The 12620-nt window shown below is 41.0% G+C and overlaps 1 protein-coding gene across 1 annotated transcript; it reads right to left on the reverse strand.

Moving 5' to 3' along the window:
- Positions 1-4216: 4216 nt before the first annotated feature.
- slc16a1a (solute carrier family 16 member 1a) lies at positions 4217-9179 on the reverse strand. The gene is made up of 4 exons (XM_083771758.1): positions 8921-9179; positions 5766-5909; positions 4809-5582; positions 4217-4459 (listed from the first exon to the last, which is right to left on the reverse strand). Exons 1-4 carry the CDS (start codon positions 9135-9137, stop codon positions 4224-4226), a joined length of 1371 nt encoding a protein of 456 aa, XP_083627884.1. The 5' UTR covers positions 9138-9179; the 3' UTR covers positions 4217-4223.
- Positions 9180-12620: the final 3441 nt, after the last annotated feature.

Raw genomic sequence — 12620 nt, forward strand, 5'->3', positions numbered from 1 at the left:
CGTTGCTGTTACACTCATTGACAGTACAGTTCAGTGTGATATTATTGATATAGTGATGTATTAAACCCCTGTATCTCAACGTCAGGTCCAGGGACCACCTAGGGTGACCAGATGTCCCGATTTGTGCAGGAATTTATTATGAGTTGCCTCCAATGCTGACCAATTTTGATTTATATTTCTGGTTTAATTTATTTTATCTTTTATTTATTTTACCTGTATAATTTCAAAAGAATTTGTTAGGAGGAGGATACTTTGATAAAGTAAACATTTACACTTAAAGAATTAAGAAGAATCGTTATTTTCCTAAGGTACCAACATCAATACAACATGGAATTGTTAGTTAAATCTTAGTTAAGTTTTTTGAGGTCTGAGACTGAGAGGCTAAAATATCATCATCAAATAGTGGTCCGTGGCTCAATTAATGCCGAATAAATAATGGACCTTGATATGAAAAGGGTTGAAAACCACCGAATAAAAACCTCCAGGTCCTAGGACAACTTGCCTGCTGCGTTCTGTGCTTGAACCCTCCACAGTCACCCGGTTCCTGAGGTTTAACTGCGTGTCCTGAGCTCCCCCTGGGAGGCACCAACAGAGTGAAGCTGAATGCCCTGTCCTTCTCCATCCTGAACATACATGACAAACAGTACACACAACAACATGGCAATAGCAATACACAAGAAACGAGTTCACAACAACGAGCTTTGTGAGAGTCTGCTATTCGCGACGAGCGACACCATCGTACGACGTTGTACAGTTTTGGTATTAATTTAGTACTGCGTAGTTAGCAGCTGTTAGCTAGCTACGGCGGTGTCCGTCGTGTGACGTACATGAATTAAACGTTTATACTTACACTCTCCCTGTTAAACTAACACTAAATACAATTGTAAGGCTTTCTGGTTAAATGACACCGAAATATTCGCATTAATCTAAACGTTTATGCTAATTACACGACTGACAGCTGTTGTGTTGTGTTAACCCATGCAGCTAGTTAAACATAACGGTGATCATGATCATGATATTTACTGACATTACAAAACAACGACGAAATAGCTCACCTTTATGCCAAATCAACAACTTGGAATGGACATTATATAACCTTGAATGGAATAGAACTTCAAAACAAACGCTAAATTAAAGTTAGGGATAATTATCAATTGTAGTTTGACGGTTTTTGCCGCAAACAGGTCTCAACAGGTCTTTGAGGTGCAGCTCGCTCGCGCAGGCAGGATCCGACCGAGCTGATTAACGTGGCGAATCGCGAGAAGTTGATTTTAAAATGCGACACGAGTGTCGCGTGCCAAAAACAACAGGTTTACAAGATACCAGTGCATCGCGCCGCAACGCTTAGATAGCTTGTAGATCTTTTTTTTTTATTATTCAGTGTTTTTATTCTTAAAAACACTGACATTTATTTTCAGCAATATATATACACACACACACACACACACACACACACACACACACACACACACACACACACACACACATTTTAATTATTTTATTTGGATCTGCACAAGAGGCGTAATACAAATACAATAGACCCAAACACTGATCAGAATTAGGTTATAGTGTACATTATATGGTCCAACCAGATATAGCTGCTGAACATGCTTAACACAGAGGGAAAAGAAGAAAAATAAATAAAATATGTATATATTATTTTTTCCCCCACATTGTTGACATACTATTACTTGACACTACTAGACAGGATGTTTGTTTTGGGGGGTTTTTAAGCCACTTAGGGATAAATGAAACAACGCCTTCTCCAGACAGACAGGCTGCCCATAGTAGCTGACACAGAACAGTAGGCTATTTAGCCAGCTTTTTTGCATTTGTTTTTAGCAATCCACCCAATTGCAGACCCCTGAGCACAAGTTTATGGTCATGGCCCAGACTTCCAAATACAAGGACAATAAGTTGACAGTTATATCCCAAGGCCATAATACGTTCCACCAGAAGCTGATATTTCATAAGTTTGGATGTAAAACAAGTGTCCATATACAAATCAAATGGGCAGCCTATTTCAAATATAGTGACAGTTTTTCTAATTTCATTGATGAACACAATATCTGGGGTATTTGGAATATTTTGTAGTGAATTGACATGCGTGTCATTGTGAACAAACCAGTCTATTTTTACAGTGCTGTGTTTATACATTCTTGTTGTCCTGTCCTGTACTCCTCTGATCTTGTCTGAGACCAGGTCCACCAGACGGTCATGTCTGGCAATGTACAGTCCTTTATAATGGCTGCAACCATTTAAGATGTGTGCGACTGTTTCTTTGTCATGTGGTAGGCTACTGGATGTAGGATGCAATGTGGGTCGTGTGCTGATGGGTACCAGGTTGCCAAGTTGAACTTGGTCGGCAACACCTGTAAACGGGCTTTAATAGTGAAAATAAGAATGTCCTCATGGTGTTATTTGACAGTATAGAGTGTGATAATGAGCGGTTTGCAAAGGGAAGAAGAGCCAGTTTTCCCTGCAGCCTCAGACTGGTCCAGTGTTGTGCACTTTCTGATCACTTCATTCCTAGAATGGTGGCTCTTGCGGTCGCGGATTTGATTGACAAACACTTGACAAACAATGTGGACCCTGTTGTAAACAAGTGTAATGCTTAATTGGGTCGTCCACTCACAGTTAACAGTCTTTGTATTGAGTTTGTGCTTAAAATGTACTGTAAATTCTACAAACTGTTAATAAATATTTCAATCAATCAATCAAAGACAGTTCATGGTGCGCACCGTCCTGCTCGTAGGTCGCACATACACATACACAGACACGCGGACACACACACACACACACACACACACACACACACACGATACAAAAAACATACACTGTAGCCTATACTATTAACTTCAGTGCTCAGCTCACATGTTAAATATTTTTTTGTACCATAGTTGTTGTTGAAACAATATAGGCCTGCAGAACTTTATACATATTGATAATTCAATGCCCAGCACGATTATATTAATAGGATATATACAAACAAACAAAAATAACATTCAGGAAGATATTAAGTTCTTAGTGCCACATGGTCCTTTCAAATACTTTTATTTTTTAACTTTTTACAAAAGTGTCCCGAGGGGTTAGGGGGCGGGGAAGTGGTGCAAATACTGTGATCAAGTGCTTTCGCAAATGCATTAACTTTAAAAAAAGGTCATAGACTGCAATTGTTTGAAGTAGGCTACATCAATTATGTTGCAGGGGCATCTGATACTAAAGCATCAAACAGTAGGCCATAGGCCTATATATAGCATAAAATATGCATTGCAATTATTAGCTGGATACTGCTGGAGACAAGCATCAATTCATATAGGGTCAGGCCTATCATCTCTGCTGTCAGGAAGAAACCACCTAACTCCAAAATGTAATTTTTCTGAAAAGGTGTGGGTTTTTTGTGTGTTTTTTTTCAGGAAATGAAGAAAACAACAACAATACTGCCTCATCAAAGTTGGTATTGTGACTTTATATATTGTCTTCAAGTTGCATGATAGGGGGAGAGGTGGTGGCTGTTTTAGCAGACAATTTGAGGGTCCGGTTCAATATTTTTTTAACCAACACACACAGGGTAAAGGCCTATTCATAGTCTGGGTTTTCGGTGGTGAGGTGATCACCGCAGCTGTGATAACGTGGAGCGGTGGTGAGTAAAAACAGAGAGAAGGGCTGGGGAGAGCGGTGGTTTGCTCTTCACTGCGGCCCTGTGACATCATGTTGTAGTAGTTGCGGTGGTCACCTCACCACCGATAAATCAGACTATGAATAACGCTTGACAGGTACGGTCGCTCCTATTCCATCTCGCTCCCGCTTTTTTTCCACCGACCTCACGGTGCTTGTTCTTGTATTCTTTATTTTGTATTTACTGAGAATAAGGTTAGAAATACGTTTAGGGTTAGACATAGACTGGGGTTAAGACTGGGGTTAAGTTTAGGAATACGGTTAGGTTTAGGCATAGTTTTACTGAGGTTAAAGTTAGGAATAAGGTTGGTTTAACCGTTTAAGCATCATTTACGTAGGTTATACTTTAGGAATACCAGGTCGTGCAGTTCCGCCGGCGCCGGTTGTATGCCCGAGGCGAGTTGGTAAAGGGGCGAGTTGTTTGGTATTCACACACAGGTGTAAAGAGTGTTCAATAGCACTGAGAAATAAATAATAATAATTGAGTTATGTGGTTTCCTCCAGACAGCAACTCATTGGCAACCTATATACAGTATAGCACTCAGTTAGACTGTGTCTTCTGCAGCCTTAACCTCAGCCACCTCTCTGGTAGCACTGCCCTTAGTCGACCCCTCTCTTCTGCCTTTCACCTTGGCCATCCTCTCCTCCTCTTTTCTCTCTTTGTCCAGAAGCCGATAGTTGAGTCCCATTCCTGCAAACAGGAACACACTGGCAACGATGAGGATGATTCCACAGCCCTGGTAGGTGTAGGTGTAATTATCATAGACGTCCTTGAACTTCCCTGTGGAGATCAAAAGAGATAGGCTATTACTAATTTACTATGATTTGTATCATTGTCAGTCATGTTACAAATAATGATAGATATAGATAGATGGATAGATGGATAGATGGATAGATAGATAGATAGATGGATGGATGGATGGATAGATAGATAGATAGATAGATAGATAGATAGATAGATAGATAGATAGATAGATAGATAGATAGATAGATAGATAGATAGATAGATAGATAGATAGATAGATAGATAGATAGATAGATAGATAGATAGATAGATTTACATTATTAAACTGTTCTGAATGTTCTTGAATAAAAACACATTTGTTTAATCACATTAACAATATACTCACCAAGTAAAGGAGGCCCCAGCAATACAGGAACGCACTCCACAATCGTGACTAGTCCAACAGCACTGGAGAAGCGTTGCGCCCCCACCAGATCCATCAAGGTCTCAAACAGTACTGCACTTGCCCAGCCAAAGGCAAAGCCAAAGAACATAGCGTAGATGACAAAGCCTGTGTAAGTCACTGATAAAGGAGCAAACACATGACACACGCCGTTCAACAAGATAGAAGCAGCGAAGTAATACTGGATTCTGGCGCGTACCCCCTTGGTGTTGGCAACCATGCCCATGGTGGGCCGGGCAACCATGTCAACAAAAGCCAGCACAGACAGTAGGAAAGCTGCCTTCTCTTTGGGGATGTGTAAATTCTTTGCAAAATTACTAAGGAACACCAGGGGTGCGAATAGGCCAAAGAACAGGATAAAATTACCCAGGATATACAGCAAAAAGCCACGGTGTTTGAACAGACTGAAGTCAATGAAGCTGTTCATGACCTGAGACACAGTCCTCTTCTCTGTAGTTTTGACAGGTGGAGCAGGCTTTGGTCCTATTGGTCGCATGAGGGCACCAGCGACGCAGCAATTTAGAAGAATCCCCCCTAGGATGAGAAAACTCCCCCTCCAACCAAACTTGTCGAAGAACCAGGTGTTTAAAGGAGCCAATGTGGAAAGACAGACAGGGCTTCCAGCCATGGCAATTCCATTAGCTATGGGTCGTTTATGGTAGAAGTACTTTCCAATCATTGTAAGGGCAGGGTTAAGATTGAATGCCAGTCCTAGACCTAGAAAAAACAAAAGAGATCAATGGAAAAGTGAACTATATAGGCCTATAGACTACATAATATCTCATAATAGTTAAATAGTTACATTCTAAAATATAGGGCACTAGATGGTGACAGAGATCAATAAACCATGGGTGAACTATGAGAAGTATGACAATTATGATCAAAGTCAAGATTACATACCTCCCACTACACCAATACAGAAGTATAGGGCCTGAATAGAGTTGCAGAAAGAGGCAGAAACGAGGCCTATTCCACACAGGCATCCTCCCAACATCATAACAGTGCGACTCCCATATTTATTAACCAGGATGCTACTAATAGGACCTACACCACACACACACACACACACACACACACACACACACACACACACACACACACACACACACACACACACACACACACACACACACACACACACACACACACACACACACACACACACACACACACACACACACACACACACACAGACAGACAGAGAGAGAGAGAGAGACATGGCGAAAACATTGGCAATATAATCAAATCGCTCCGTAAATAATAAAAACGTTACATTTGACCACCAGAGGGCATCAATGCTACAGCTGTTGTGTAGTGAATTTATTTTATACAACTTCTGCAATCATTGCTGTCAATGCTGCACTGCAGTAACTGTCCTTTCCAACCATTACTAATGTGATCGCTCATGTCAAAGAAAACAAGAACAAGAAAACTAAAGTGTAATGGCATCAATATATTATGGTTCACAGGTTCCTACATTTTGCAGGAAAACAAATCCGTTACAGGACCCTATACTTAAATTGAATTCTAAGACATTCGGAAAAGGACACTGAAAACACTGTGTGTGTGTGTGTGTGTGTGTGTGTGTGTGTGTGTGTGTGTGTGTGTGTGTGTGTGTGTGTGTGTGTGTGTGTGCGTGCGTGCGTGCGTGCGTGCATGCATGCGTGCGTGGGTGCGTGCGTGCGTGCGCGCGTGTTATAATAATGTTCGGGTGGAGATGAGAATCAGGATTTATGTAAAAGATATTTCAGTCAGGCTGTCAAATCCCTGCACTGCCCAATGAACTTAAACAGAGTCTGGCAGTTTTTGTTTAGAGGTTGTCCAGACTCATTTGCCATCACAGAGCGAGACAAAGGGTTTTTTAGATTGTAAAGCAGGCAGGCTCCGTTCTAACAATGAGTTCTTTCCTTCCATCGCATAGGGAGAGTTGCTCAGGATAAAAATGTCGGATACAGAACCAATGTAGAAAATTACGAGTGTAATGAATCAAAAGTTGAAGGAGTAAAAGTACTAAAAAAAGTACCAGCAGAACAGCAGGTAGTTAATGAACCTCTCATGAAGAGAAGAGGTGTGCTCAGAAGCTCCAACAGGCTGACTGAAATAGAATAAATGTAATATTGCTTCATACTGTAGTTCAGGGCCAAATTAGCCATTGGGTCGGTGGGGCCGCGGCCCAGTGGCCCCTGGTCCTCAGGGGCCCTTCAGGAAAACTGGACTGCACGGTACTGGGTTTGAGGCCCTGAAAATGGGGACCTTCATTGACTGTTGATTGTGCTAAATTTATGTAAAAAAGGTTTAAAAAAAAAGGAAAACCCAAAACTTTCGTGTGCACGCTCGCAATGGACCCTCGCAAGGACCCCTCGCAAGGACCCCTAAACAAATACTGTCCCGGGGCCCTCATGGGGGTTAATCTGTCCCTGCTGTAATTAAATAAACCCCTAACGTGCAAGGCTTGTTTAAATTTATGCAACTAAACAGACAGTTCATTGTAGTCCATAACCTTTGCTGAGGAGTGAATAGCCATACTGGTACAAATCTCACTGGCACTGTTGTGGCACTGAACAAAGGTCAGAGATAAGCCTACACAATCCTGTATTCATCATGTACCACTCGCTACTCATGTGTCCGGTGCCAATCAAACACGCAATGCACTATTAAAAGAGCAAAGCACTGAGAAAACGCACCAAGAAAGAGGTCCTTCCAACACCTCCAAAACACAAACACAGCTTATACTCCTTCACAGTCGCTTAAAATAAAAAGCAGTTCTGTTATATCGTTAAAAATCGTTAAAAAACCCATCATTTTCTAAATTGGGCTTTACTGTTAACAGTCAGGTTAAGTGTTACTTTTTTTTAAATATATATTTATAATATTGTTACTGAACAAGTTACAATATGCAGCACTGGTGGCTTTACAGGTAACATGGCAGTTACTAGGGTAATGACTCTAATGAGGGCTTATAGCTAAACTTCCTGTTTTGAATGGTGTGGAATGAATAGGTGATCATTACAATTAGTATACAATGGTGGAAGTACTGTACACTTAATTACAATTTTGAGGTATTTGTAATTTACTTGAGTATTTCCAATTTCCAATACTTTTACTTCTACTCCACTACACCTCAGAGGCAAATTGTAGTATTTCTCACTCCAATACATTTATTTGAAAACTTTAGTTACTGTGACTTTGATTATAATTACAAAACACACCAATTTTGTACATGTATTTAAGTAAAACAATTTAGTGCTTTTTCTGCTGAAAATCAGCACCTAGTGGCTGTAAGTGGCTGACGTCATTCAGCATTACATTCACCCCATCAAGCCCAATCATCGGCTTTGGTCGTATTGTCTAGGCAAGTACCTAATCCTCATCATAATGTCCTCTATAAAGGACAACATTTATCTTCTATAATGTCCATTGCTGCTCTACAGATGGATACTGTTGCATTAGGACTATTAAACAGCCAGCATTTAGAAGCCTTGTTTGATTTATTTCAACGGGCAGGGTTTTTTTCTTTTGAAGTTTGAAGTTACAATGAGGTAGGAAGGGGGCAGGGCAGCTAAAATTAATATCACATATCTAAATACTGAATCGAGGCAACTTAAAAACTGTCTGGGGTGCTCACATAAGTCTGAGTAGACGATATTTAAAAAAAACCCCTGAAATATCCCTTTAACTATACAAAGTTAAATAGTGGCATATTTTCTATTCACTTGAATGGTACAATAAGAACACTTAAAGCTCTGCTGATGGGTTATCCCGTAAGTGTACTTAAGAAGGAAGGATTAGTGGTCTCTCAGCTTTCATAGATTGTTAATTGTTAATTTGTCCACACACAACTCAGTCAATTATTTTTGGAAAAAAGCTCAGATGTCCTGTAGCAAAAGCATGTTGCCTGATTTGACTAGCTATAGGCTAATGGGACTGTTCTTGGGCATGAGTAGCGGAAATGATATACCTCAATCTTTAAGTATTTAAATGATCTTAAATGGTACATTCTTGAATGTCCAAACCACACATGTTTGCCTGATTGCACTTTGCCCGGCACAGCTCACCTCCTCCGTACATGACCGCCAGCATGATGGATGATATCCAGGACACCTCACTGCTGGTGCAGTCGAAAATGACCTCAATCTCTTTGAAGAAGACGGTGATGGACTTGGGAAAGGCATACGAGAATCCGATGGAGATGAAGGCCCCGACGACCACCATCCAACCCCAGCCACCCTCAGGAGGCGTGTAGCCCACGGGTCCCCCGACGGCAGGCGCCATTGCAGTTCACCAAAAATAACCCCCTTTTCTGCACTAAATGTGGAGGCCTGTTTCACAAAGAGAGATCCAAGCAGTTGTGGGGGAGAAAAAAAACAGATGATCATTAATCAGCAAATGCCAAATTTTCAGTTGTTAATAATACACTTTATTTATTATTAACTCAAAATGACCTACGGTACCATGATCAACTGAGTGACGGCTCATAGTGTTTGAATAGATTCATTATTCTTCCCCAGAATCCCCACACATGGCTCGAACCAAAATGTGTTCAGTCCATTGCAATTTACATCCTTTCTTATATTACACATCAGTGAAATGAATCTGTGCGGTGTGCAGTAAATTAATGTATTTCATTCTACGTTACGGAAGCAATGCCATATTGAAACTTATTGAGCTCAGCAGAATCTATGCTGTTTTGGTCAGATAAAGCTTGTTCATTTACACAGAAGATGCATCTCTTGCGGAACGATCACTCAACTGAAACAGAACAGGTGAAAATGGGGCATACTGTAGGTCTCAGCTATAATAACTAATGTATTGAGAGGCATATTTTAGTGACTTAATAATCAACATATGCTTAGCCCTTGGAACTGTGAAGAAAAATACAAATCTGCACAACAGCTGCTGCTAGGTTAAATACTAGACACACTTTCTAGGAAAGTGTCAATGTGTCCCCTCCTCCTTGCATCCATTCATTGAGTTTCCCACTGTCTCACTTTAGAAGTGATGAATAGGAGTTTGTCTGCAGAGTCAACTGACTACTACTCCTTACTGTACTGTTTACACGGGGGAGAACGTCCAGAAAGCACATCGATCAGGCCATGAATACAGGTCGCATTCACAGTACTGCTCAATAGCTCAGGGCAATGTTCTTTGGAGGGGCCGATGCTTTGTTTTGCATTTTCTGCCAAGGACTGAATTTGGTTGATGAATTGGAACAGTTAGGTGAAAAGTGTATTTGAGTAGCCAATTGAGTGGCAGAATCTTGAATGTTTAATTAACTTTTTCTTTAAAATTGAACTGCATGGGGTCTAAGCTGCATGGTCTAAGCTGCTGCTAAGCCGCTGTAAATGTACCCTTACCTTCACCCCACAGCACTATACAAATGTAACAGAAGCAAAACCCAGGTGTCTGCACACTGCTGCGTTTTATTTTATTTTTATCTGTGTTTTCCGTCGTTTTTCCCAAGTCTGCAAGTGTCTTTTTTTATATCTTCATTTTTACGATTTATCGTTTTTTTTCCCCCTTTACACAGTAGATAAACAGGAAACGGGGAGAGACGGGGGTGACACAGGAAAGGTCGTCGTGATCGGGACTCGAACCTGGGACAGGCTGCCTGTCAGGCTGCATTGGAGCCTATAAATGCCCGGAGTCCGGGCCCTTTTTATATATTCAGCAAGTCCATAGGTGCTGGATTATGAGACCTTGGGCCCCCTGGGCACGGGCATCTAAAATACCTAACCCTAAAAGACTCGATTGATGATTAGGACTATCGTTGTCGTTATTTTGTCACATGTAATGTATGTATGTCAGGTAACATGACTGACCCAATTAGTGAAATACCAAACAAGAAATAGACTTGGACCATGCTGCATTGGTACCTTTATACAGCCAGTGCATTGATTGTCATATCATGTCAGTCTCCACTCTCCAGTTATATTCAGGCTTCTGAATAGGAAGAACAACGCTTTTCTTTCTTCTTTTTGTCAAAGAACTATTCCGTAATCATTCACATTGCTGTGTGTGTTTTTTCCAGTAATAGGGTCTCCGCATCTTTCCATTTCTTTAATAAACAGAAAATACATGTTCAGGTGGGTTGCCAATTTCAGCCAATTAGGAGAGAGTATCCAATTATCAGCTTTAATGTTATGGTGTTCCAGCACAAATTTTGTCTGTCATTTCATGTGTCATCAGTTCCAATTTGACTTATTTATACTTTGTCCTATGTGAGTTTTCTCTCCTTATTGGATTCTATTATTCTGACCTGAAATTGCAATTACTGTTTAATGTTACTGAATGCAAGGGTTTTCCATGGATGGTGGGTGGTCCATGGATCACTGCTGGTCCGTGAAAGTATTACATGTGGCCCGGACCATGCAGTTACTGATGTAGGAAATTAATTACTTTTTTTTATTCCACGGAACAGTGCACACAATGACCTGGTGACCTATGATGACGCGTCAATGTTGTTCGAATCTCAAGAAGGGGAAGTGTGCGTTCCTTATTTCCCCTTTGCTAGCCTGAAACGCATTTTGTTAATGTGGTGCACTTACTGTACAGTATATGACACGTCACACTGCGTCATACAGGGTGTGTGCAATTGTAATTACACACATTGTGAAAATCTGTTGTTTTGAATTAGCTTTTTGGATTTCTCTCCACAGAGCTGACTGGCCCATATTGCATGGAATACTTTGCCCCTCTAAAGTTCTATATAAACTGAAGGCATAAACATTCACTTCAAAAGGTACGATGAGGGCTTCTTTTCTTTCTTGTGAATGTTGAGACAGTTTTTTCCAGTAGGACTTTTGAGGCTCTGTTATTGCCATGAATGACTAAGTCCTTAATGCGACAATGGGTCAAACTGTACAGAATAATTTACTGTATTTAAAGTATTGGATATGTTTTTCCTTTAGCCCTGGCCAGTTAGTAAACTGACTAAACTCACTAACACATTGGAGGATTGGACCAATGCAGGACGTCTCCTTCATCAAGGGGGTCAGAACATTTTCACATAATGAATTCTTCACTAGAAATACGATTAACTATAACCTGGGGTTTACCGGGTGTTATTAGAGGGGAACAGGAATACTGATTGTCCTCTCACAGCAGACACGTACATCCCCTCTCTGCAAACTATAGGGCTCTGCACTATTGCACTGAAGGTCAGTTCAAAGAAATAGCCTGTCTTAAAAATGTCAACATGTATTCAACAGATAGCCTTGCAAAGAGAACAGTAAGCTGAAGAAAAGGGAATTGGAATGTACCTTACTTGTGTTAGACACTGGTGTAATTTAAATAATTAATGAAGAGGGCTCTAGTGGATTCATCACCAACAGAGATTTAGTGTGTGTGTGTGTGTGTGTGTGTGTGTGTGTGTGGGGGGGGGGGGGGGGGGGGGGGGGGGGGAGTGGGGGTGGCTCTGTTTCTCTGTTATAGATTACATGCAGAAACCAGGTACAGTAGGTATAGGAAAATGAAACACCACTAGACACTATAGGAATGAATGCATTACATTACACGTCATTGTCTAAGTTCTAAATACAGCAGCCAAAGTGTGCAGCATGACAATGTGTGAGCACATCAGCACACACACACATGCATGCGCACACACACACACACACACACACACACACACACACACACACACACACACACACACACACACACACACACACATTGCAGCAGAGCATGGGCAGAGGGCATTGGTGACTGTGTTATAACTGGGTCATGCTTTTTGAGTTATAGGACGCAAGGTTTAAT

Source organism: Protomyctophum parallelum (genome assembly GCF_964188405.1).
Source record: "Protomyctophum parallelum genome assembly, chromosome: 8".
In the NCBI taxonomy this organism is placed as follows: Eukaryota; Metazoa; Chordata; class Actinopteri; order Myctophiformes; family Myctophidae; genus Protomyctophum; species Protomyctophum parallelum.